General features: G+C 48.9%; 1 protein-coding gene across 1 annotated transcript in view; it reads right to left on the reverse strand.

Annotated features, from left to right (window-relative positions):
- The window catches only part of MYH10 (myosin heavy chain 10), a 120,156-nt gene that overhangs the window by 66,613 nt on the left and 27,548 nt on the right, over nt 1-25,995 (reverse strand). The window contains exons 4-6 of the mRNA XM_080827327.1: nt 25,816-25,843; nt 10,962-11,064; nt 3,978-4,070 (exon numbers count right to left, since the gene is read on the reverse strand). Coding sequence (XP_080683453.1) covers nt 3,978-4,070; nt 10,962-11,064; nt 25,816-25,843 — 224 coding nt within the window. The remainder of the gene's footprint in view (nt 1-3,977; nt 4,071-10,961; nt 11,065-25,815; nt 25,844-25,995) is intronic.

Here is a 25,995-nt window from a genome sequence, read left to right on the forward strand (position 1 = left end):
AGAGCGACAGAGAAATGACCTCAGATGGGGTTTTAGACCCACTGGGTGTTGAGGAGAGAGAGGAGGAGAACCATGGAAAGATCTGAAAGGCGTTCTAGAAGCGTGGCTGACAGGATTCGCTCCAGTCTGGACACAGGCCACAAGGACAGGCTGAGGCCAGGAGGATTCCTAGCTATCTTACTCCTCTGGGTTTCTGTGGCTTCATTTCATCACACGCGTGCGCAACTGGGTGACCTGCTAGGACCACGTCCTGATAGAAGATGGAAGGAACAGATTTTTGAATAGAAAAGGTCCCACTAGAACGTGTGAAATCAGAGAGCTCCATTAAGACATCCAAATGGAAGGAACGTGAGAACCACAGTGCCTGGCAAAGGACAGGAGCTCAGTAGTTAACTGAGGGGCCTCAGAGCAAAATCTAAATTCTAGAAGATGTGACAGAAAGATGAACCCACACCAGCTACCCTCCAATGGCCAGGAAGACAAGTGTTGGCCACACCCACTGGGACCTGCCAAAGGGACGCCCGTAGCCAACTGAGCTCCTGTGCCCAGCACAACTGATTACTTCACCATGTTTTTTGGAACCACTAAAACCAACTACTAGCTGTGGTTTTGTGCAGTTAATGCCTCAGGATGGGTTAGTAGCTAGCTACTGCTATTTCTTTAAAAAAAATCCTATATATCGATATAAAGTTGACTTAAAGTTGATATAAAGTTGACTTTCTAAGAGCCCACAATGACACCTTTGTTTCTCCCGTTGAACAACTAGCTCTGTGAGAACACTGCCTTATTGAAAAATCTTCTTTTCTTAAAAAAGATTCGCTTTTAACATATTAGACTGAGTATACATCGAGACTGTAATCCAGGAGCACAAGTGCTGTGGGAGGGGGCATCCAGCTGAAACTGGGTTTATCGAGGATCTAGATTAGATGTGTGCTCCTCGCCAGAGTCGATCCTGCTAGAAAACTAAGAAATTAAAAAAAAAAAAAAGAAGGAAAGAAAGAAAGAAAACTAAGAAATTCTTCCTGCCAGTGGGACATAAAACAGGTTTCTACAAGAATTACTTCCATCAACCGTGGGCATAGGATGTGTAAATAATAAGCTTGAAGGAGACTTGTGGATAGTAATTACTTCGCAAATAAATTCCAAAAAGTGATAACATTGATTTAGACTCCCAATTGAAAGAAACAAGTTGGACTGGGGTTTCTCAACCTCGACAGAAATGACATTTTAGGCTGGATAATTCTTGGTCACGGGGCCTGTCCTGTCCACTGCTGGATGCTGAGCAACTCCTACCTCTACCCACTAGATCCCAGAGGAACACCACTACCGTCACCAGAACCGAACAACCAAAAATGTCTCCAGACACTATCAAACGTCCCCCAAGGGTCTCCCACTGAGAGCCACAGATCCTCAGTAATGCAAATTACAGCTCACAGCCTGCCTCTGTCAATATGGAAATCTCTCTAATGACGTGTGGTAGCCAACTTCCAAGATGGCGCCAGTAATCCCCAATGTCTGGTGTTGCCGTCAGAGTGCATTTGTGCAGTCCCCTCCCACCATGTATCAGGGCTGGTCTTTGTGACCAGTAGAATCCATCAAAGCCTTGGTACGTGACTTCCAAGGTTGTAAAGAACACTGTGCAGCTTCTGTCTTGCTCTCCTGGACCACCTGCTCTGGGGGAACTTCAGCTGCCACGTCAGGAGTGGGCGTCCCTCCAGAGAGGCCTCTGAGGTGAGGAACCAAGGCTTCCCGCCAAAAGCCGCCCGAGTCAGCTCAGAAGATCCTCCCACCTCATCAAGCCTTCTGAGAACTGCAGCCCCAATCAATACCACCTTAGCGACACCTCCACGAGGGGCCCCGAGTCAGAACCACCATCTTGCAGACACTCTGAGGTGGTACAGGTTTCAAGTCACCGGGCTGAGGGCAACTTGTTACATGGCAACAGGGAACCAACACGGAATTATTTGTCCATCTGTCCCAAACCTGACTTCGCCGGCAGGGAGGTGGATCCCGACTACTCAGTAACAGACTCGCAACATTCTTTACCAAAGGGCTGGCTGCAGTTTATCTTTGCCCGGCAAAGAGAAGACCGTCACAGAATGCTTTCTCCTGAATTTCAAGAGTGGCTGAAGGCAGGGGAGTTCGGAATAGACTGGTAACTTGATTTATGTGGTAACATAAAACATTTTCCACTCAGAATCCTTATAAATCCTCACAAAGATTCACATGCCAAAGCTGGTAGCTCGCCCTATCTTCAATCCCATGACACGGCCACCAAATCCAAGGCTTTCGGGGGCAAGGATTTAGGATTTAAATGTGGCTCAGGCTCAGTGCTGATGATCCAGGAGATAAAAACTCGACCAATGATGCAGAGTGTCCCAGATCTTTTATGAACCCCCGAGTCACAGCCACGCTTCCTGCCGACACAGGTGTATTTGTCATCTCACTCTGTACGTAAAAAGCTAAAATCACTACCTAACGAACTTGGGTTAAATGAATCTTCAAAATTTATCTTACTTATGCGATATTCCAAACAAATAGATCCCTATTTTGTGCCTAACTTGGGAGCGCCTCTTGTATTTAAAATTATCTCTGAGGGTGTCATGGGCTGAGTCACGTCCCACCCCCAATTCTTATTCGAAGTCCTAAGCCCCAGTGCCTCAGAACAGGACTATATTTGGAGACATGGTCTTTAGAAAGCTAATTAAGTTAAAACGAGGTCACTAGGGCCCTAGTCCCACATGACTGGTGTCCTTACAAGAAGAGAACAGGACACAGGCATACGCAGAGGGAGGTCTGTGTGGCCGTCTACAAGCCAAGGAAAGAGACCAGAGAGAAAACCAACCCGGCCGTTACCTCAGTCGTGGACTTCTAGCCTTCAAGACTGAGAAAATCAAGCTCTACGGTTCAGGGCCCCCACTCTGGGGTGCTCTTTATGGCAGTCCTGGCAGGCTCAGACAGAGGGTTATGTGGCTACCTGTGGGTTCACTGGGTCCTCTGTGAGCCTGTATCTGGTAGCTTCCACTAATCACCCATTCTGTGCTGCCAGAAAGTCAACGTGAACGCCATGACTTTACATTCTCAGAGTTAAACCGTACGTCCCAATGGCACTAGATTCTCCCCAAACTACCCATCAAGGAGTCATCAGAATTGAAGACTCTGGACTTCTACAAATACTTCTAGTATCAGGAAGGACGAAAAACGGAGAATTAACTCTCAGCGATTTAAGTAGAAATAAGTGAAACCGAAGACCCTCTCCGATCTCACTGTGGAAATAGTCATTGCATCTGGGGGACTATAATCCAGGGTGAAAGATGGACGGCAGGTGGGCCCCGTTTTGCCATATATGGCTCTGGAGGGAGGTCTGACATTGACGTGTCAACTGTGAGTGGCTGGACGGGGACTGCAGGGTCTCTGCAGGAAGGCCGATCTGGCCATCGCCTAGGACAGCCTCAGGCACTCTTGCGACTGATGGTCCAACAGACGGAGAAAGGGACGCTCTCCAGGAACTAACAGAGCCCAACAGCTAAGAAGAATTTTTACAGAGAAGGCACAGCACTGACCCAATAATCTGAGTCTGTATCCCGAAGAAACAGCGAGTATGAACGGGACAAGTGACTACGCTGAACACCAACGCTGTCTGGGGCACACGGACACTCCCAGTGCTGCGCGCTAAGTCCTCCACGTGCCTCTCATTTCGCCGCCACATCGGGCCCACAACAAGCATTACAGATCAGCCCCGAAGGCAATTACCCATACATACAATTATATACAGTAAATATATCACTACAATCCCTACTGGAAAATTGAAAATCCCATGCGACTCGTCACGTTTCTGCGGGGCAGTACTGGTCTAGCCTACGTCTGTTAGCCTCTCCCTAAAATCCAGGGAGAGGCAGTACTCCAGGTGCTTAATCACGGCAGACATCTAACCAGACGTCAGAGAAATGAAAGGTTTCTGGTGCTTTCCAACTTACGAAGCGAGATGAATTATCATTTTTCACAGTCTTCGCGTTTCCAAATGATTCCAGAATTGGATTTGCTTGCAAAAGCTGCCGTTCAAGTTCCCCCTAAAAGACATTACACATACACACATACACACAGACACACAAAGCAGATGTATGTTAATCTCATGTCTTTACTCCAATCCTCGGCAGAAAATACGAAACAAGAACTCGTCCTCTTTTCCTGTGTTTCCATTGTCGGTGCCACCTGCAACCTTCTTGGCTTTGTTCTTGGTCCCATGAGCTCTGCTAAAGGAAAACAATTAGCATTTATAAAGCGATCAGAAAGAGGAGAGGTCACATGGAGCGCAGGAGAGAACTCTGAGGGCAGGGCACATAATCTAGGTGGATTTTTGAAAATCAAACAAATGGGTTTTCATGGAATGAAATCTAGCAGGACGCTGTGATGAAGAAGACAGTAATACACTTCTGTTCATTTCTACTCTGCCTCGCTCCAGGGAGGCAAGGCAGCCAATTCTAATAATAACCACTAGGGGCGCCTGGGGGCTCAGTCGTTAAGCGTCTGCCTTCAACTGGGGTCCTGATCTCCCGATCCTGGGATCAAGCCCCGCATTGGGCTCCCTGCTCCATGGGAAGCCTGCTTCTCCCTCCCCCACCCCCCCTGCTGTGTTCCCTCTCTCACTGTCTGTCAAATAAGTAAATAAATAATCTTTAAAAGGCTAACTACAGAGTCTGTGATAGGCTCTGTGCTTGGCTCTGTGTCTTTCCGTGCAAATCCGGCTCGATGACAGATTTTTACAAACAAAAGATGTTAAGAATATTAACAGGTGCCTTGATCATGACCCGTGACAGGAAGCTGTATGAGAAAGCCTGATGCTAGTTCTGGCCACAAAAAGCACGAGAAAGGGACGCTGTGTTCCCGGAATGTCATGTTAGAATTGCACCGCGGGGCTTAGAGAAATGTGTTTTACAAACACAGCTCTTACCCGGGTGTTTTACAATGCACTAGCAAATGTGATTTTCTGAGCAAAAGAGGGTCACTAGGACCCTCCTGTGAGAGTCTTAGATGGACGGCCAGATGCTAAGTGGAGCATTGTATCGGCAGATCCAGAAAGAAGGACAAATGTTCGCCACGCACACAGGCTGGGGTGGGGGAGGACTCCTTCACGCAGCGGAAAGGGTGGGGAAGCGTTCGGGAGGCACGGGACATGGGGAGGAATGCTCCCCACCCTCCAGGGGTTAGCTTAGCTGTCCAGATCTCAACACGGCTTGAGTCCCATCTACGACTGTGCCAGAAACTTCCTTTCTCGGCATTAGACAATATGCCCTCCACACAGGGAGTCCTCCAGTTATGGACTTCAAAACACCAGGTTATTTCTGATGTAGATCCTTCTAAACATTAGAGGCTCCCCAGCTTTTTTTTTAAAGATTGTATTTATTTATTTGACAGAGAGAGCACAAGCAGGCAGAGCGGCAGGCAGAGGCAGAGGGAGAAGCAGGCTCCCCACTGAGCAGAGAGCCCGACATGGGACTTGATCCCAGGACCCTGGAATCGTGACGGGAGCCGAAGGCAGACACTTAACCAATTGAGCCACCCAGACGCCCCTCTCCCCACATTTCTTAAAACAGGATATCCTGGTAACCAATTCTAACAACTGAGAGCCATCATTAAGGAACGGTAGTTACAGGCATCTGAGTTTAGCTCAGGTCATGATCCCGGGGTCCTGGGATCGAGCCCCACATTGGGCTCCTTGCTCAGTGGGGAGCTGCTTAAGTTTCTCTCCCTCTGCCCCCTGCCCCCAACCCTCTCTCTCCAATAAATAAAATCTTAAAAAAAAAAAAATGTTAACTATCATTCTGTAATCCCCTGGAGGTCAGCACTTGTCTTCATCAGTGTGGCCATGACCAACACCTCTCGAAGCCCTTGGTGTCGTAGCTCTGCAAACACTGGGCTCTACAATCCTCCTTACCTCACTCGGTCTGTGGGATCAGAATGCATAACCTGTCAGAAAAACACTGAATTTTTATAAATGGGGCACTATCTTTAAACATCCACTGTTAGATCAAAGATCTAGAGTAGAGTCCTTAAAATCACACACTATCCTCCTGTCCCGTCATAACAAAAATGCTTGACTATTTTACTTTTCAAATGTTTTCCTAACTTGGAGGGAAAACGTGTCCTGCGTACCCCGTTTCAATACTCCCTAGACATGGATGCAAGGATTCGTTTCTTCTTTGTGTCAGTGTACGTGGGCGTGCTTATGTGTGCGATCTCAGATTCTGTTCTTTCTCCTGCCGGCTTGTAACAGCTGGTTGTATCCCCTGGACCTGTGTGGGTCCGTGTGAGGTCAGAAGGTTCCCCACGAGTGTTTGCTGAAGGAATGTACAATCAGAGGTCCCCAAACCGCTAGGAACGAACGTTAAGGGAGGGGCTGGGGGTGAGCCCAAGGCAGCAGCAGGAATCAGGCAAAGGGTCCTCGCTCTCCCCGTAGGACCTGTAGACTGGGGCATGCCTGGGCCTCTGCTGTTGGGGCCACGGGGTTGACAGGGTCGTGGTACTAACTTTTCTCCTAAAGGACTGGTGACATCACCGAGACCAAGTAGAGATCTCAGTAACTCAAGAACGAATCACAAAAAGCTTGACACAAAGGGAACATCAGAAAACACCCAAAAAAGGGTCTTACACTGAGAAATTGCCATGAAATTTGACCATTTCGGTGTCGTACAATTTCACATTTTGATTGAACAGCGCTAACATCACTCAACCAAATTATGAAGCCATTTATAAACCCTCAGGGGACAATGACTAAGCATTAACCTTTCTGCTAGAATCAGATGGGAGATGTCCCCTGTTTCTAGTCTATAGGACAATGAGAAAAGTCTTTTGGGAATGTGGGGGTAGGGGTGGGGGAAATTAGCATTAGCTATTGAAATTATTTTCGAAGTTTTAAGTACGTAGAATTATACGATGCTTTAAAGGATTACCAATCACGATGAAAACCATACCCTTGTGGATATGGTAATATATGTCCTTGCTGTGTGATACACATAAAAGGACTCTGACATTGGTAAACCTCCAGTTCAGCCAGCAGTGGGACGTGGCCTGGGATCGTGGTGGGCTTTGCGGGCCAGGCTGGTGGAGCTGCAGGTGTCTCCACTCCCCACAAGAGGGCTAAAACCGGTGGGAGCCCCTCACCAACGGTCCCAAGAACCAGACTTAATCTCCAAGGGCATACTGTCATTTCCATACTTGCTACTTGCCATCTGTCACCAGCCTGTCTTAGTTCAAGGCGGTTTAGGCCAGTAGCTAGGAAGTCACCCCGAAGCCGCCATCCAGACGTGGGTGAGTCGAAAGTGGGCTAAAGGACAGTTATCCTTTGGGGACGGTCAAGTTCTAGAAACCAGCCGTTTTCAGATCTGCTCTGAACTTGGCCTGAGTTCAGGCTCTGGAGTGGCCCTGGACTCTGTCAGACTTTGAGGGCCTGTGACAGCAATCTACGGGGAGGGAGCGTGTCCCTCAGATCACATCCAGCTGCATGGGGGACAAAGCTAAGCCTTAACCCCGTTAGAAAAAGTACGCCTTGCGTTTACAGGTCAATGCTTGTCACTTACTACTTAAATACTGTGACCTTCCTTTTGAAAACTGATTTAGACTTGTTTGCATTTCCATCATGAGGATTAAGTGTTAAAGGCAAGCACAAGGCCTGTGGGGACCAACATGGCGACAAGATGGGGAAACTGACATCCTCATAAATGGCTGGGGAGGGGGAGGGGGCGGGGTACAGAACAGCACCATCACTTGAAGATCAGCGGGGCGGGCCCTCAAAATGTGAAACAGAACACCACCACGACCACAGCGGGAAACACAGGTCCACACAAGCACTTGTACACAAATGTTCGCTGAGGCATTACTCAAAGTGGCCCCCAAATGGGACCCATCAGCCGGTGGACGGGGAAACGGAATGTGGCCGATTTAACTGATTGAATAGAACAGAGTGCCATCCAGCCAGGGGAAGGAAGGGAGGGTTTATGCACGCTACCACACGGATGAACCGTGCAGGCAACACGCTGAAGGGAAGAACAGCCCAGAGCGCCACATTCTCTAGCGCTCCCTTCGTATAAAATACGCACAGCGGGCAAATTCATAGGGACAGAAAGTAGATGAGAGGTTTCCAGGGTCTGGAAGGATGTGGAAGGGGATGACTACTGGGTTTCTTTTTGGGGTGATGAAAAGGTCTTCAAGTTTACCGCGAGGAGAACTGCGTAACTCAATGTACTAAAAATGGCGATGTGGGACTGTAGGAATGCATGAATTTCACGACATTCATTAATTAAATTAATTAATTAAGTGGCATGAATTAAACCTCAATAGAGCGGTTAAAAAAAAAAAACAAAAAAGAATGAGCCAAGAGACAGATAAATAAAGGAGCCTCAAAATACCTTCCCCTTTGTCCTGACGCTTCATGCTACTTTCTGGGGACAAAACACCAGAAACACATCCAAATGGTTCCTGGGACCCTGAGCGAGCTTTGCCCGTCGAGCTCACTGTAAATACACAACCCAGGATGTCAAACCAAAAGAGACCCTCACCAGGTAAAGACCTGCAACACAGCGACTACTCTGCGGAGGTCACTCTCAGAAGGGGGTTCGGGGTCCCTGGGGAGGCAGAGGGAGTGTGTGGGCAGAGATGGACCCTCCCGACACGACCCCCTCCAGGGTCACTGCCACTCAGGAGTAGCTCCCGTTCCTTGAGCTGGGAAAGCAAAGCTGAGAACCGGCGCTCTTCTCAGGTTTCTAGAAACAGAAGCACGGCTGACGCGGGGCTAGACAGGTGGGAAAACACACGCGGGGAAAAGCGGCACCGAAGCTTCTGGGTTGGGAGTTCATGCAGAAGGACATGCACGGCAGAGAAGGTGCGGGAAAACCTGCTCCCTGGGGACTCCTGCGACCCAAAGGGAAACTCCCGGGTCGGCATGCGACTCACACACAACGGGGATCCACGCTGTAGTTTAAAATGACATCGAAACAAAATGTTAGCGATAAACGATGCGTGAAATTCCACATCACGGATTTGGAAAACCCAAGTGTGCCCATTAATCACTTCGCACCGTTTCACGAGGGACCGAAGTACACGTTCAAAGGTCACTTTAGCTTGTGCCTCTAGGGCACCAAGAAAAGCTCGTTTCGGGGCTAGAGGTTCCTTCTGTAACCTTTCGGGGTCCTCTAGGATAACGATGACTTCATTACCCCTTCCAATTTGGGTGAGTGTCAGCTCTTGCTGAAGGGACAAAAGGACATCACAGGCTCTCACAGTCAGGGGACAGCTTTGCCGTCTGATAACTTAAGAATTTTAAGAAAGATACGTGAAAATCCAGGTATCTAGGACTATTCCTATAGATACCTATGATCATTTCTTTATATTAATAAATCATTTCTATGACATTATCCTTCCTTGCTTCCTATTTGCTTGAAACCATTCCGGTGCTGGGGAAAGGTTAAGTCCAAGACAGACGTCCCTTTCCGTCTGGGGTTTCTGGCTTGGGGCTGCCCTTCCTCTCCCGGGTAGCAGGAACACTCCGGAGGGCCATCTGTCCGTTGCTATGCTCCGGGGGGCCAGCAGGGGGCGAGTTCTCTAACTGGGAAGAACAACACTCCTCCACTACCCGCCCAGATACAGAAAATGCTAACTAGGGCTCCTGGGGGGCTCAGTCCTTCAGCCTCCGCCCGCCTTCCGCTTAGGTCATGATCCCGGGTCCTGGGATCGAGCCCTGCATCGGGCTTCCTGCTCAGCGGGGAGCCTGCTTCTCCCTCTCCCCCTGCTTGTGTTTCTTCTCTTGCTGTCTGTCAAATAAATAAAATCTTAAAAAAAAAAAAAGAAAATGCTACCTTCATCTATTAAATAATTAAGGCCTTTAAGGCTAAAACACATAAGAGCCATAAAACATTAATTAGTTAGAAATGTGTTAACCCCAAAGTCACAAGTCTTCAAGTTGCAGCCCCAGACTCGAAATTTAATGTCGGCACGACGCCAGCCTTCCGTGTATTTAAGAAGAATCGAAATCATTCCGCTGGTCTCTGACACTCGAAACCCTGAGGGTTCAGGCTTCATAAACATGTGATTCAATGTCATGATAAAGGGGTAAATAAACATCAAAACTCATCTAGAAAACAAATTTGAAGCGAGGGGGCATGCTGCTTGCAAAAGAACACGTCCCTAAGCGACAAATCTCCAAAATGAGGTGTTCACAGGGGACGTCACTCAGGACTAACCGTATCTGCTTCTAACAGAGACTCAATCTAGAGACAGAAATCAGTGCGAGCATTCAAGACTCAGAAGCGTGAAGAAAAGCACTTGCCTGATGTTTCACTGGCTTAGGCGACTCCTGCTGTTTGTTACAAACAGATAAATGCAAACGTTAGCGAGTCCGGGCCATTCCGAGCAGGAGAAGCCACATCCACAGAACCAGGTCAACGTGGAGCTCAGAACCATGAGAGCAGGTGTGGCTGCGTCACCGACCCCTCCTGCAGATCTACAGATGAAGGGTAGCGGGACTCTCCTGTTCGTACCCCTTTTCTATCATCAGTGGTCCCCAAATTTCTATCCCCGCCTCCAGCTGCCGCGGACAGTTAGCAGCCACAGGCTGGCGTGCCACTTTGGGAAAGAACTGGTAAAGACACTTGAGGACCTTCCTTCGGTGGGATAAGACATCTTGGGAAGCAACACTCATCCATCGTTAACAGTTCTTCCCGAAGCTTCGAGAGGGATTAGGCTTCAAGCTACCACCACTAATTCCACTTGGCCTGTGCGAAAGACCTACTTAATAGCAATTTCCAGGTCAACTTGCTCCCTCCCGAGCGGAGAAGTTTCTGGGTAGGGGGCGGGAGCAGACAAGGGAGCGGGGACTCCCGGCAGTGTGCCGGGCTTCCTGACGCTGGCTTCTGAAATTATGAAAGAATAACCCTGAGACACAAACAAGCCAGGGAAGGCAAACTTACAGGAATATTATGGTCCTTCCGTCCTTTATGGGAAGAAGCGACGTGAGCGAGGTACTGAATGACCTTCTTAGTGTTTTCTGTCTTCCCGGCACCCGATTCACCCCTGGAAGAGGAAAGAGCACAGGCCAACTTAAAGAAAGCTGAGCTCACATGTTCCCAAATTACAAAGGACACAATTAACGGAGCTGGAACAAGAATTGGTAGAAAGTAAAAAAGAGTGTAAGTAGGGGGGAAAAAACCTACCAGCAGAAGTTAGAAAGTATTTCAAAAATTTGAAATAATTAAATTAGCCCAAACTTTTTTTTTTTTTAAGATGTCAGTAAGACAAAGGATAGAGTCATAATGCGGTTTTTTCCTTGGAGCTTGGGGACTCTACCAGAGCAGTGACATTTTTTGTAAAAGTTCATGAAACAGGGCACCTGGGTGGCTCAGTTGGTTAAGCAACTGCCTTCAGTTCAGGTCACAATCCTGGAGTCCCAGGATCGAGTCCCGCATCAGGCTCCCAGCTCCACGGGGAGTCTACTTCTCTCTCTGACCTTCTCGGCTCTCATGCTGTCTCTCACTGTCTCTCTCTCAAATAAATAAATAAAATCTTAAAAAAAAAAAAGAGTTCTTGAAACATTTCCTCATCCCCAGAAACGCAGCCAACACTGGAAATAGGACTCCTGAAACAGTGAAGATGATTTAATCTGAAGATGCCGAAAGGCCTCTGGGGTGCCCACTGATGCTCAAATTCAAGTCCAGGCAAGGTATTCTCAGCGCCTACCCCCAAACCAGCTGCCAACTGCTCCTTCCCCAGCACTACCCCTGCAGAAGCTTGTACACATCTTGTCGAACCTTCTCTCGCAAACTGCTGGCTTCGCACCCTGGGCTCCCAGAGACGGGGAGCACGACTCCGTGCAAGTGTTTACTATGTGTTTGTGTTTGTTTGAGTTTACTGTGTGTTTGTGTTTGTTTTGGCTTCTTTTTTAACCCATGTAACCTTGGGCAGCATCGACACAGAGCCAGTGCACAATTTGTAGAGAAAATAAACACTGAGTTTTGTTACACACTGGGACAAATGTCACTGCTTCATGTTTAAAAACAAGGCTGCCACATTTTAAAGGCGGCTTTTTTTTTCTACTCAAGGATTAATCTTGAAATTCAGGTAAGCTGCTAGGCACAGGGATACCTAAGTTATGGCCTTTCTGTTCAGATATCGAAGGCTTCTGGAGATCGGATTCAAAGCGAACCTATCTACACAATCGAGAAAATCTCAATTTGGAATAAAAGAAAAATTTTCATATCTGTTTAGATTTTTCATTAAAAAGAAAAAAGCCCCAGAAAAAACCAAAAAACCCCAGAAACAGAAAAAAAGCACCAGAAACCCCCAAATATTATTAAACCCGTGGCTGGCTAATAATCCTCTAAGCTTGTTTTATCCAAGGCTTGGAAGTTTAATTTTTCTAGTAAACTCTGACCCTTCCTGGAAGTATACTCAGGATTGTACTATGAACTGGCCCCAACTTAAATTTTTCAGGTTTACTGCCTGCATTATTATCTTAATTCTCTGCACCTATACCTACAATCTTAATTGCCGAGGGTTCAGGCAAAGGGAGCCAACTGACCCACTAGTCATATGGCTTTGAATAAGGAAACTGTCTTCTCCGGGCCCTCACGTCACCCTTTGCACGAGGTAGGAATCGTGTTAGACCCTTTCTAGCTACAAGACTTGATTCTACAAACAACCCACTTACTGGCTTATAAGCATATTTTATATGTGAAGCTCCTTAACCACCGTCCATTGTTCTACAAAAAATAGTTCCCTTGTGTGTTTTACCATCTACAAGTTTTGAACTGTAGGTACTCAATAGACCGAATTCAAGGGTTTTTCTGCCTGCTGTTTGTGCTTAAAAAGGCCTTTCTTGCACCAGAATGATACCCATCTACGTTCTCATTTTTATAACATTATTATTAAATCCATCTGTATTTTCTTCCAGAACTTTGATGGTTTCACTTTTTACAATGAAATCTTTAATCCATCTGGAAAGAAAAATTATAGTTTGGGGTAAACATATAATCAGATTTTATCCCCAGATGATTCAGCCCACATCCCATTATCAATGGTTTGACAAAGACACTCATTACCTCGTGATCTGAACTATTATCTGATATTTACTTCTACATACAGCTTAGTCTAAGGCCAGAAACGTACTGCAAGAGTTTTGAAACAGGACGAGCCACAGCACCCCCAGTATTGGTCTTCCTTAAAACAAAACAAAACACCCAAGTAGTCTTGGAAGTGTATTTTTTCAGATAAACCTCAAATAATTTGTTTTGCTCAAATAGTTTTGTTCAAATAATTTTGTCTCTCTCCTCTTCCCCCACAAGTAAAAAAAAAACAAGAGGTGGCAATTTGAACTAATATTAATATGCACGCTATTTTTTTTTTTTTTTTTTTTTTTAGGAGAGAGGACGTCTTCATCTCTAGCCCTCGGGTAAATTTTGTGTTCTCGACGTTCACAACAAGCAAGCAGTGTACCGGTCTTATCATCGATCTTTGATATCGTAGGTCCAGCCCAGCAGGGGCTGAATGAATCGACACAGGTCCTACATGTTTCGAGTTTATTCCTAGGCTCTTTTTAGTATTTTTTATTCCTGCTGTTACCATCCTTATATATTCTACCTGGCTTCCTCTGGTGCCTGGCTAAGGTAGTAACTGCACTCACTCGACAAATACTTACAAAACGACCAGTGTTGGGCCATTCTTGTGAGCACAAGAGCCAGAGCTGCGAACCTTTGTCTCCATCCTTGCAGAGCTCAAGTTCAGGAGAAGAGAGAAGATAAACCACAAAAACAAACAAGAGGAGTGCGGGACATGAGGAATGCCTTTAAGGTATCAAGGAAGTGGCTGGGGGGAACAGGGTGGTGGGGGGAGGCAGACAGGAGCGGAGGACACCTCCCTGGAGACGCGATGGTCTGGGGAGAGCCTCCCAAAAAAGGAGAACAGGCCAGGGAAATCGGGGGGCACCACGATCAGGCAGATGGAGAGACGACCGCAAAGGTCTTTGCCAGGAACCAGGGCGCAGGTGCAAAGGTGGGACTGGAGGCAAAGCAGCAGCGAGGCAGAGAGCTGCAGGGACTCTGCGGGGCAGCGAGAAGCTCCCCGAGTCCCGGGAGAAGATCCGGATTTTATTCATGCATTAATTTCTCAAGAGCGAGTGTAGTGGTTTTTCTCTGTTTTGCTAAGTTCATTCAAAATACTCTGTGTTTCAAAGCTAATCATGATGTTGGCGGTTGGCTTCAAACAAATAATTTTTCTGTTAGGCGAGGAAATGAGCCTCTCATTTTGACTGATGATGACTTGTCTGGAAAATAGTTCTGATTGTTTCCTTTCTGCTTAGCTGTGTCTCTGTGGTTTCTCCGCCAGCTCCTCTCCATCGGACCCGCTTCAGTGTGTCCTTAACACGATCTCCCCGCTCCCTGTCACACTCACCGGGCGGTGCTTCAACAACGCTGACGATCTCGGCCACATTCCTGTACATTTCAGGTCTAAGGGGACTTTGACACAGAGGACATGGCTGTGAAGACAGAGGTTACTAGCAAGCTCCCGAGAGGGGAGATGGGGAGCCGCACATAACCCGCCTTAAAATGTGGCCAGTAGCTTCTAACACGGGAGACCATGGTGAAGAAAGAACACGGGCCGTCTGAGGCCCATCATCACCGCCCAGTTACTGTCCACTCACCTGCTCGCTCACCACTCAGGGAGGGGGTACCTTAGGTTACCAAGCCCCGAATTACTTTGCGAATCCATAGCGCTTGCATTAACGGTTAAGAATGTGGGTTAAGGGGTGGGGGGTGGCACGCCCGGGTGGCTCAGTTGTTAAGCACCTGCCTTCGGCTCAGGTCATGATCCCAGGGTCCTGGGATCGAGCCCCGCGTCGGGCTCTCTGCTTGACGGGGAGCCTGCTTCTCCCTCTCCCACTCCCCCTGCTTGTGTTCCCTCTCTCGCTGTGTTGCTCTCTCTGTCAAATAAATAAACTCTTTTAAAAAAGAAAGAAGAATGTGGGTTATGGTGTCCAGATGACCTGCCTAGATGGAAATCCCATCCACTGCTCTCTAGCTCTGGGCTTTGGGCGAGTGACTCAGCTCTCCGGGCTTCAGTTTATACTCCTTTCGGTGAGAGACTAAGTGCTTCACAGGCCCGGGAGCACGCCTGTAAGGAGCCTAGCGCTGCCCCCTGCCAGAAGGCTCTCGGCGAATGGCAATAGTGCTAATAAGTAGGTATGAGGAGAATGAAGGTATTAACAGCAGTTAAAAAAAAAAAAAAAAAAAGCTAATCCCCAACGTGTCTATGAAAGAGGTAGTAGGATCAAAGGCATAGAATTAGAAATCTCGGAAATAATTTTTTAAAAGCGCAACAGCACATCCGTCCCAGACAGAGGCAGAGAAATCCAAGCAGCTTGGACGGAAGTAAAGACGGGAGGGATCCCATCAGAAAGCTCGGCAGGGGTCTCACCGAGGAAGCGGGTCAGGGAGAATCCTCAGAGAGCGGAGTGACAGAACAAGACCTTGAAGCCAGGAGGACAAAGGCATCTGATCTGGTTTCCACCGAGGAAACCAGACCCACGGACGAAGGCGCTCCGCACGGGAGGGCTGCTCCGTCCGTGCTGGTGCACGCGCTGCCAGTGTGAGGTCAACGAGGAGGGACAGCGAGCAGCCTGCGTCTCGTGCAGGACATTGGGACACAGAAGGTCAGGGGTTTCTGGCCTGGAGGTGTTCCGGTTCTCTAGAGAGGTCTTTGGCCCTCGGTGGCTTTGCAAAGACAGGCGCGATCCAAAACACAACGTAAAAACCGACAGCGCTAAGAACGGGGGAGGAAGAGCGTTGACAGGTGATTGATTCTGGGATCTTTCCTGGAGTCCCCTCTGGACCCTGGGTACATTTCCCCAATGAGAAACTCCTCACCCAGATCTGAACTGCGTCTTTTCTTCTTCTGTGGATACATCAACTTCAGTCTAGTTTCAAAAACCCCCTCTGCCCCAAGGTCTCGCTTCAGAGAAACTCTGTTTGAACACCAGCCACACGTGACATTAGCTGATGACTGCTGACAGTTTCAAAACTGTTAGAAAGCAGTTTATTCGCAAGAGCTGAGGTTCCGTGGTCAAACGGGCCTGGGGTCGGTCCTCCATCCCACGAACACTCGGGTCAGCCTAGGCTACCAGGGAACAGGACGGCTGCAAAGATTCACAGAGGGAACGCTTGCAAAGAGCTGAGTCCCTTTCCTGGCATACTTGCCAAGAACATTTTCAACTTCTCTTCACCAGCTGATCTGCATACTTTTTCCTCCCCTGTAACTCAGCTATCATTCAGATGCACCTACCGGAATCCAAAAACTCCCCCAGTTTTAAGACTTGAGCACTTCTAAAGCAAGGACCATGTGAAAAGCAAACGGTGGTCCAGAGAAGATGACGGTCTGGCCTGGGGTCACCGAGCTAGCTCAGGGTGGACGAGAAAACACCAGACATCTACCTGACCCCATGATGCCTTTTCAACTACACCACACTAACTGCCTTAGATGTGTGTTTTAAGTATTTTTTTTTGAAGGCAGTTTTAGAGATGGAGTGGAACACAGAGGTTTCCCAACTACCCTCTGTGCCGGCACAGGCACAGTCTCCTCCATTATCAACATCACTAAAATGGGACATTTTTTACGAAGGACCCTACGTCATGATCACCCAAAGTCCATAGTTTCATTAGGCTTCACTCCGGGTGTGGTTCGTTCTGTGGGTTTAGACAAACACGTAACAGCGCGTATCTATGACTATAACACCATGTGGGATATTTTCAGTGCCCTAAAGTCCTCTGCGCTCTGCCCGCTCATCTCCCCTCCCTCCCACACCCCCTGCGCTCCCTGTCTCTACGGCTGGAGTCAGACAGTATGGAACCTTCTCAGATGGGCTCCTTTCACGTGTTCATGTGCCTTTAGCGATCCTCCGGGTCTTTTCACGACTCGAGAGCTTGACAGTTTTCAGGACCGAGCAAGACTCCACCGTCTGGACGTACATGGTTTACCTGTGCATCCTCTGGAAGGATATCGTAGTTTAGGAAACCATGTACAAAGCAGGTCTTCGTGTAGGCGTAAGTCAAACCCCAGTGGGTAAATACTACGGAGTGTGACTGGTGGGTCATGGTAAGAATATGCTTAGTTTTGGGGTGCCTGGGTGGCTTCGTCATTAAGCACCTGCCTTCGGCTCAGGTCATGATCCCAGGGTCCCAGAATCGAGCCCCGAATCCGGCTCCCTGCTCAGTGGGAGACCTGCTTCTCCCTCTCCCACTCCCCCTGCCTGTGTTTCCACTTTCACTGTGTTTGTCAAATAAATAAATAAAATCTTAAAAAAAAAAAAAAGCAAATGGTTCTAAATCCAGGCAAGTTCAGTCAGCACCAAAATTAATATATTTCTATAGGATAAAATTCCTAAAGAAAAAAAAATCTCGTCCCAACAGAAGGCTGATGTGAGGCAACCACTGTTTTACAACCGTTACGTGTTTAAATGCACTTAAAAAGAGAAAGACTTGCATTAACCGGCAATTAGAAAGTCATAAATGTAAACAGATTATTCTTTAAAAAGGGAGCTTAGAGAACAGAATCATTTCCTAACCAGGGTGACTGCTCTGTAGATTTCAATTCCAACGAGAGGAAATTCAACATAAGGATACACTCTTAATAAGATTTCACTGCCCATGACACGGGATTAAGTGCAGAAAACACGGCTTTCTCGTGGTAAAGGAGACCCTGCATGTCCTCACCAGAGGCTCCAGCAGCACACGAGTTCAAGGACCCTGCAGGGGGCTGGACCCATAAGTGGGGGCCCACACTGCCCAGCCTGGGTCTGCAGAGGGGAGAGCTGGGTGGGTGGTAGCAGGCAGAGGAGGCCAGAGGGGAAATGAAGATGTTCATCCTTTTGGAGGAAAAGTAAAGAGTAAGTGATTAAAATAGTAAAGCTTAGGGGCGCCTGAGTGGCTCAGTGGGTTAAGCCTCTGCCTTCGGCTCAGGTCAGGATCTCAGGGTCCTGGGATTGAGCCCCACATCGGGCTCTCTGCTCAGCGGGGAGTCTGCTTCCTCCTCTCTCTCTGCCTGCCTCGCTGCCTGCTTGTGATCTCTGCCTGTCAAATAAATAAAATCTTAAAAAAAATAATAAAATAAAATAGTAAAGCTTAGAGAGAGACTATCAAACTACCTAAATATATATATATTTTTAAAAAACATTGCTTCCGGGGAGCCTGGGCCACTTAGTCAGTGGAATGTCTGATTTCAGTATATGTGCTGCCGAAGTGAGCACTCGGTGGTGTCCGACTCTTGGTTTTAGCTCAGGTCGTGATCTCAGGGTTGTGAGAACAAGCCCCGCGTCAGGCTCTACACTCAGCATGGAGTCTGGTAAGATTCTCTCCCTCTGCCCACCCCACTACCCCCTGCTTGCACTCTCTCTAAAATAAATTAATAAATCTTTAAAAAAAATTGTTGCCTCCAACTGTATTTTTCTTTGTGATACTATGTAATAGTATCACACTATGTAATAGTATAACAAAGAATACTATTTTTTTTTAAAGATTTTTTATTTATTCATTTGTCAGAGAGAGTGAGCACAGGCAGACAGAGAGGCAGGCAGAGGCAGAGGGAGAAGCAGGCTCCCCGCCGAGCAAGGAGCCCGACGCGGGACTTGATCCCAAGACCCTGGGATCATGACCCGAGCCGAAGGCAGCCGCTTAAACAACTGAGCCACCCAGGCGTCCCAAGAATACTATTAATAGAAAATAACTACTATGTAAAATTGAGTAAATAGTTAATGTCACACAGGAAACTTAAGCAGCTTGGCTGTGTGTTGGCTAAAGTTGAAGAGATCCCAGTTATAACATTCTTGGACTTCTTTGGTGGGTACTGGAAGACACCACAGAATGGATCCTATTCTCTCAAATCTATGATACATTGTTTCACATTTTCCTACTTCTCAAGTCACAGTGTAGCTTGTAATAGATATGAACAAGAAAAATGTTATTAAATATCACAACCAGGGGCATCCAAGAATTAAGAAAGAGTGCTGAGGCCAAAAGATTTGCTGGGGAACTTTCTCCTAGGGCAACCGTAATGTTCCCCATCGTGACAGAGGTTCCGGTTACACAAACAGCCCTGAAGACGTATATTTAAGATTTGTGCAGTTCATTATACACAAATTTTAGCTCCAAAAAGAAAGCTGTAAATACTGGACTTCAGTTAATGTAATGTACACTGAGGTGCTTAAGGGGAAGGGCACCGATGTCTGTAATTGAACTTGAAATAAAGTTCAACAAACTTGAACTTGAAATAAATCAAGTGAAGGGATTGGCAGCTCATCAAAGCGGTATAAAAATTACTTTAAACTGAAAATATCGATCCACAGCCACGGAAGGAAACATTACCTAACCTTAAGCACAGCCTCCTGAAAATATAGCGGCCATTCATCCCAGGGAGTGTCCTGACTGGGAAAGACAGACCCAGGAACTACAAAGTCAGCGGTCGGTCTGTCAGCATGGTACAGCCCGACAGAACCCTCCACACTTTCTCCTTGAAGCCCTACTCTTCCTTTTTGGTCAAGCTTAGCATGTAAGCCTTTTATTTCTGGATACTCAGCAAATGCTCATCACTGAGTACTCCCGTGTGAGTGCAGATAATCGTAGTCGTTTCTCCTATGACTCTACGGCCAGTTAATTTGCAAAGCCCCAGGTACAGGACGCAAGGTGGAAAAGGAAAAAATTTCCTCCTGGCACGAACAATAAAATGGATTGACGGATGGACAGAGGATGAACACGGCAATATATCATACAGCAAATCCAGTGAAATATTAATGGTAGAGTCTAGCTGGAGGGATATATGGGTCTTGACTCAAAATTCTTTCAACTGTGCTTTATGCTTGAAAATATCCACATCGGATGCCCAGACAAGTTAAAGGGAAGCAAAGAGAAGGTACTTGCCGACTGTGACTTTGTGCTCCAGAAGAGGGAAGGGGACTCTAGGAGACTCACTTCAGAAATCCAACCCTATTAATTAAGGACAAAGGAGCCTAAAATTACCCTAATTACAAATGCCTGCAGAGGTCACTTCTGGTGACAAAAGTAGATTAGCATTCTCTAACCTTTCATTCTATCAATAGCAGTCATTCCCTCCCTGAGTGTTTCCTGCTTCCCGACCTTTACAAAAAGTCCTCAACAAAAAGGGTCACCCCAGGGCACCTGGGTGGCTCAGCTGGCTGAGTGTCTGACTGTTGATTTCAGCTCAGGTCGTAATCTCGGGGTTGTTGAGTTCCAGCCCTGGACTGGGCTCCACATTCAGCGAGGAGTCCGCTGGAGATGCTCTTTCCCACTCCATCTGCCCCCTCCCCCCTACTTGTGCTCAAACATGCACTCTCACGTGCTCTCTTGAATGAATAAATAAATGAATAAATGAATAAACGAATAAATAAATAGTCATCCAAGCTCTGAAACCACCTGCTCAGGGAGGAGAGGTCTGCGGAGGTCCGCGTCCTGCCCCTGGCTCCCAGCTTACTGGATGTGGGGACATGGGGTATAGTCGCCAGACACCACAGACCAGCAGTGTACACATTCTCGTCTGCCCTCGCTCATGAGCAGAACGTAGCTCGTTTATCCATTTCACGGAGAGTCCCAATGCCTAGATTCCCGTGTGACAATTAACCGATGGTGTACAACGAAGGACGTGGGTGGTCTTTGTCCCTGGTTCCTGGGAGGGAGCCTCTAAGTCCTTGGAAAGTCTCTGTCATTTATGGGGGGCCCTGAGAGCTTATGCCAACGAGGAGACTCACGACGGGCCCCTAGATAGTTCCAGGATGGGCACTGGCCACACTGGAAAACCAGTCCAATGATCAGAGGTTTGGGCACTGAGCCATGGAAATCACCCCAATACCCCAGGAGGGAAGAAGGGACTTGAGACAGAATTGAAACCCATGGCCCAAGATTCAATCATTCATTCCTGCTTGACAAAACCCCTTGACTCTAGACACTGAAGCTCGGATGAGCTTCCTGGCTGGGGATAAACATCCATGTGCTGGGCGGGGAAGTGTCCAGAGGATATGGAAGGTTTACAGTGGGGACGCTCCCAGGCCTCACCCTCGCTGGCTCTGCTTCTGGCTGGCTTTGATTCGTCATCCTCGTGAATGATCAAACCCAACAGGGTAGTGACCCCCAAATATGTAGCTGGCTGGTCAGAAGGGCGGGTGGCCCGGGACCCCCATAAGCTTATGGCTGGGGTCCACAGTGCGAGCACTGTGTGAAGGAGTAGGCCCTGGGCGGTCCGGGTCAAAACTGCATTGCAATGCATAATCTTTAAGATACCTGCAGATCAGGTTCTAAATAACTTTTTTTTTTTTTTAAAGATTTTATTTATTTGACAGAAGAACATAAGCAGGGGGAGTGGGAGAGGGAGAAACAGGCTCCTGGCTGAGCAGGGAGCCTGATGTGGGGCTCCATCCCAGGACCCCCGGCATCATGACCTGAGCCGAAGGCAGACACTTAATGAGTGAGCCTCGCAGGTGCCCCAATAACTTTTTTGAAGAACACCAGCCAATGAGATAAACAACGAAAGAAAGCAAAAAGTTAAAGACTACTCTAGAATGCAGAACTGAAATGAAGACACCTAAGGCAAGGATCGTGGATTTAAAAAACGACAAAAAATATGTTAGAGGGGCACCTGGGTGGCTCGGTGGGTTAAGCCTCTGCCTTCGGCTCGGGTCATGATCTCAGGGTCCTGGGATCGAGCCCCGCATCGGGCTCTCTGTTCTATGGAATGCCTGCTTCCTCCTCTCTCTCTGCCTACCTCTCTGCCTCCTTGTGATCTCTGCCTGTCAAATAAATAAATAAAATCTTAAAAAATATGTTAGAAAAAACTACTGGAAATCGGATCCTACATCAGATACTATGGAACCGATGTGGACCTTCTCAGCGTGAGGACAGCCCGCAGTTATGTGCGGACGCCCTCGTCCTGGGGAGTCACCTGAAGAGTCCCAGGGTGTCAGGAGGGAAGTCTGCAATCCAGTTGCAAAAGGTTTAAGAAAAAAAAAAAAAAAGCTTTTGCGCATAGAAAACTGACAAGGTGAAGGGTATGCAGCCATTTAAAGTATCATTCTGTCAACCTCAAGTAGGTTTGAATTTTTTAAAAATAAAAATGTGGGGAAATGCATCAGCAAAAGTTTTTAGAAGGCTAAAAATGAAGAAAACGTGGTAAAAAAATTTTTAAATCACAGAAGCTGGGTGATGGGCATACGCGGCCCACATACCATTCTATTTCTGTGTAGCTTTTAAGTTTCAAACTCAAAATGCCTTTTAAAAATGGTATCAGGAAGGTTTTCCCTTGAAAACATACAGTATCACCAGTAGTCTATACTTCAGCCTGTTGTCTTGGTTCCTACCTCACTGAGATTCATGCTTTTGTTTGCCCTTTTATCTGTTTCCGAAATATGTTCCCTGTTTAGAGCAGGGTGCCGGGGTCTCTGAGGTTATGAAGGCGAGTCGAGGTAAGTCACAGCCCCCACCCTTCCGCCTAGTTGTAAAGCATGGTCTGGGTGACCCAAACACGGAACCAAGGGTGGCAGTGGATATAAAAGAGGGTCGGGGAGAGAAAAATCAATGTATGTTGGAACCTGTCATATAGGCAGGACTCAACTTGAGGAGATTTCGGTCCCCGGAGGGAGGATGAGGGTAAAGGCACGAAGCCAGCCGGGATCCATAAAGTGGGCCAGACCAGAGCTGTGGGACTGGCTAGGACCAGACAGAAATGTCCGACAGTGTGCCAGAAACCGGGCCCTGCAGACAGGAGTCAGAGGACACGGTGAGATGCTGGGGCTGGAGTCCTGGAACACAGGAGCGGATGGCAGAAATCAGGAAACTGGGTGATGCGCGGCAATGTAGGTTAATTTCTCCACAAGCCGAGTTCAAGCTGACATGTGTTCCCTACTTCACACCGTATGCTCTGCTTGCACCCAAATCCTTGAGAACTGCCTGATGCCACTCCTCACCTGATGTCCTCCATGCCTACAGGCTTCAGGGCACCTCCCTTGTCCACCCAGAACACTGATTCTTCACGAAGCCGTCACGGAGCGCGAGAAGAATCAGGGTCTAGAAACTCAGCCGGCTGCCAGCTGCCCACCTGAGCTAGCACTGCACCGGGACCCGGAAGTACCAAGCACAGCCGCTGCCCGCAGAGGCCCAAGCCCCCCATTCCCCCCCGGACTCCTGGGAATCCTCCCGGCTCACGGCCCTGCCATCCTCAACCCCGCTTGGTGCCCAGGCCATCGGCTCCGCGGGTCGCTTGGCATCCGTACAGTCTGCTCCCACGCTGTCCTCTCTCCCGATCCCAAACCGCACCCCCGTTTCCCCTGCACACTCGGGACCCCCCTTCCAGAAGGAACAAAGTCCCCCACACCCGCCACCTCTTCACTGAGCAGTCCGCAGACCCCCCCTTCCAGGTGAGGACTACCCCCCTCCCCCCTCCGCCGCACCCCCAGACCTGAGCCCGGCGTCCTGCTCGCTCTCCCTTACGCTGTCTGCAGACCCTGGCGTGGGGAAGAGCCCCCAGCCCGCCCCACCCCTCCTCTCCAGTGGTCCTGACTTCTGGATTATTCTCTCCCAGGGAGATCATTAGGAACAAAACCTCTCCTCTTGTTTCCAAAAATTAAGCACATTTTATTCCAAAAGAGTGGAAAGGATATGATCTTGGAACGAAGAACGTTCCTCAAGGTGAAATCCTTTAGCCTTACGAAGGGCTGATGCTCCCGCACTCGTGTGTCTGTGCGCGTGTGTGCACGTGCGCATGCGCCGCTCCTCCCCGCAGGTGAGGGACACATCCCAGACCCCGGCCCTCGGCGCCGCAATCCCAGTGAGTCCCCCCACCCCCACTCTTCCTGCTCTGTCTCCACCATCCCCAGCACCGTCGGTTCTACTCCGTCGAGACCCCTACGCTGTCCCGACCCGTCTCCTCCCTCCCAACAGTGCGCTCCCCCCTGCCCGTACCGCGCGGGACAGCTTCTCCGCCCCACGTTCTCCGTCCCCTTGCTCCGCTGTCCGCCACTTGCTGCAACGGCTCCACCTTTTGATGGACGGGATCCGGTTCCGCTCCGCCACCCTCCGGCGGAGGATGGACCACGGCGATGGCCCAACCGTCTCCACTCTCGCTCTATCCGCTCCCCCCACCTTGGCCACGCGTCTCGCTTGGGGCTGGGAAGACCGCAAAGGTCACAGGCGCAGGAACTCGAACGAGGCTCACGCACCGGGGCTCACCGTCTCGCTGCTCCTGCAACCTTGCCCCCGGGGTACAGAGCCTGGCACCGCCGGCTGCAGGGCACGAAGATACGCGGAGGTAAAGGCAAACCTCCCCACCCCCCACAGCGAGCAGTCTGTGCCCCCTCCAGAACCCGCAGCGGAGCCAGGAGCAGCCCCAGCGGTGGAAACACCAGCTGAGACGACCCGGTCGCCGGGAGAAGTATTTTAAGCCATGATGTGCCAGGCTGGTTGGCCGTTCAGGAAAAGCTCACTTGCACAACCCCAGAGGCCGAACAAGGCTAGGAGAAAACGTGCACAACAAGCAGACCCGTGCCCGCTACCTCCACCTCTCCTCCCCCGGCTTATATCAGATACTGGAGCTGCGACATCAGGGAAAAGAGAAGTTAGAGACCAGAAAGTTCCAGCCCCTCATTCAAACTCGCCCACGGTAAACACCCGACCAGGGACAGCAAGATTCGGTCAGTCTCCAACCACTGCCCTTCACTCTCTCTCTCTCTCTCTCCCACTGTTCGAGAGCAGCAGGCCTACACCTGCGGTTTGGGATTTTAACTTTTCCACTCTCCCATCCTTTCTCGAGTATAATCTGGCCTCTGCCTTCATCTCAGCCCCTGGTGCTGGACAGACATACCCAGGGCCCCTGTCTCTGGGGGGCTCGCCCTGTCTCCAGGCTTCTGTGCTGGCCGTAGCCACCGACACACACCCTCCTGCCTCCTCAGCCTCCTTGACCTCTGCCTGACTCCTGCCTTTCCTCGGGGCTCCACACTCGGCCTTCTCTCTCCCCTCCTCTGGAGGGAGCCCCTCTCACAGGCCTGCACCTGGGGCAGCCCTCTCCTGAGCTCCACATCCAGGCGGGTAGTGCCATGACCGACTGGGGTGAAAGAAGCCGCGCGCACCACAGCCAGGTCCTCCCCTACACCCGCTGCCTCCACTCAGCGCCTGTACTTGCCCTACAGGCCGCCAGGCAGACACTCCAGCCCCTCCAGTGACTGCCCTGCACACGTGGCACAGTCACACCTCCAGCTTCTGCCCGCACCGACCGACAGCCTCCTGATCAGTCTTCCGAAGCCTTTCCCACCCACACTGAAGCCAGGCTGGTCTTTCTAACTAACGATCCTTTTCTAAGCCAATCTAATGGCATCCTGCCGTGGATACGGCTTCATTCACTCCCGGCGCTCGAGCATCCAGCACACAAGGCACATGACCGTGGGTAACAAGGACACGCTGCCGACATGTCCAGGAGCCCACCAGGTGCACGCAGAAACTAGAGACGTTAAGTTTCCCAGATAAACACTGCAAAAGGTGGGAGACGCCCGGTGTGACCACCAAACAGCGACCCCGGATTTAAGCAACCTATACCATCTCAGTCTTAAAATGGTCACTGCAAGGTTTACATCAAATTCTTAAAATTACTGCTCTACCCTCCCCCTCCCCCAGGCCAAAAAAAAAACAAAAAAAAAACCCAAAAAAACAAAAAACAAACCACCAAGAAACAATTGCTTTAGTTTCCAACAGAATCACAAACGAGTCTGAACATTCAATATTTACTTACGTGCAAAGAATTGACTGGTCTTCGCGATCTAGAAAACAAAAAAGAACACAGAAAAGCAAAGTGACCATTTGCCTGGTTTTTTTAAAGACCTGATATAACAAAGTTGCAGTCGTGGCCCACATCGCGTTGGGGACTCTGCGTCTCTCCCGTAAGGCTTCCCCGCCCCTTCCAGAGCCCTGA

Source organism: Martes martes, assembly GCF_963455335.1.
Source record: "Martes martes genome assembly, chromosome: 16".
NCBI lineage: Eukaryota > Metazoa > Chordata > Mammalia > Carnivora > Mustelidae > Martes > Martes martes.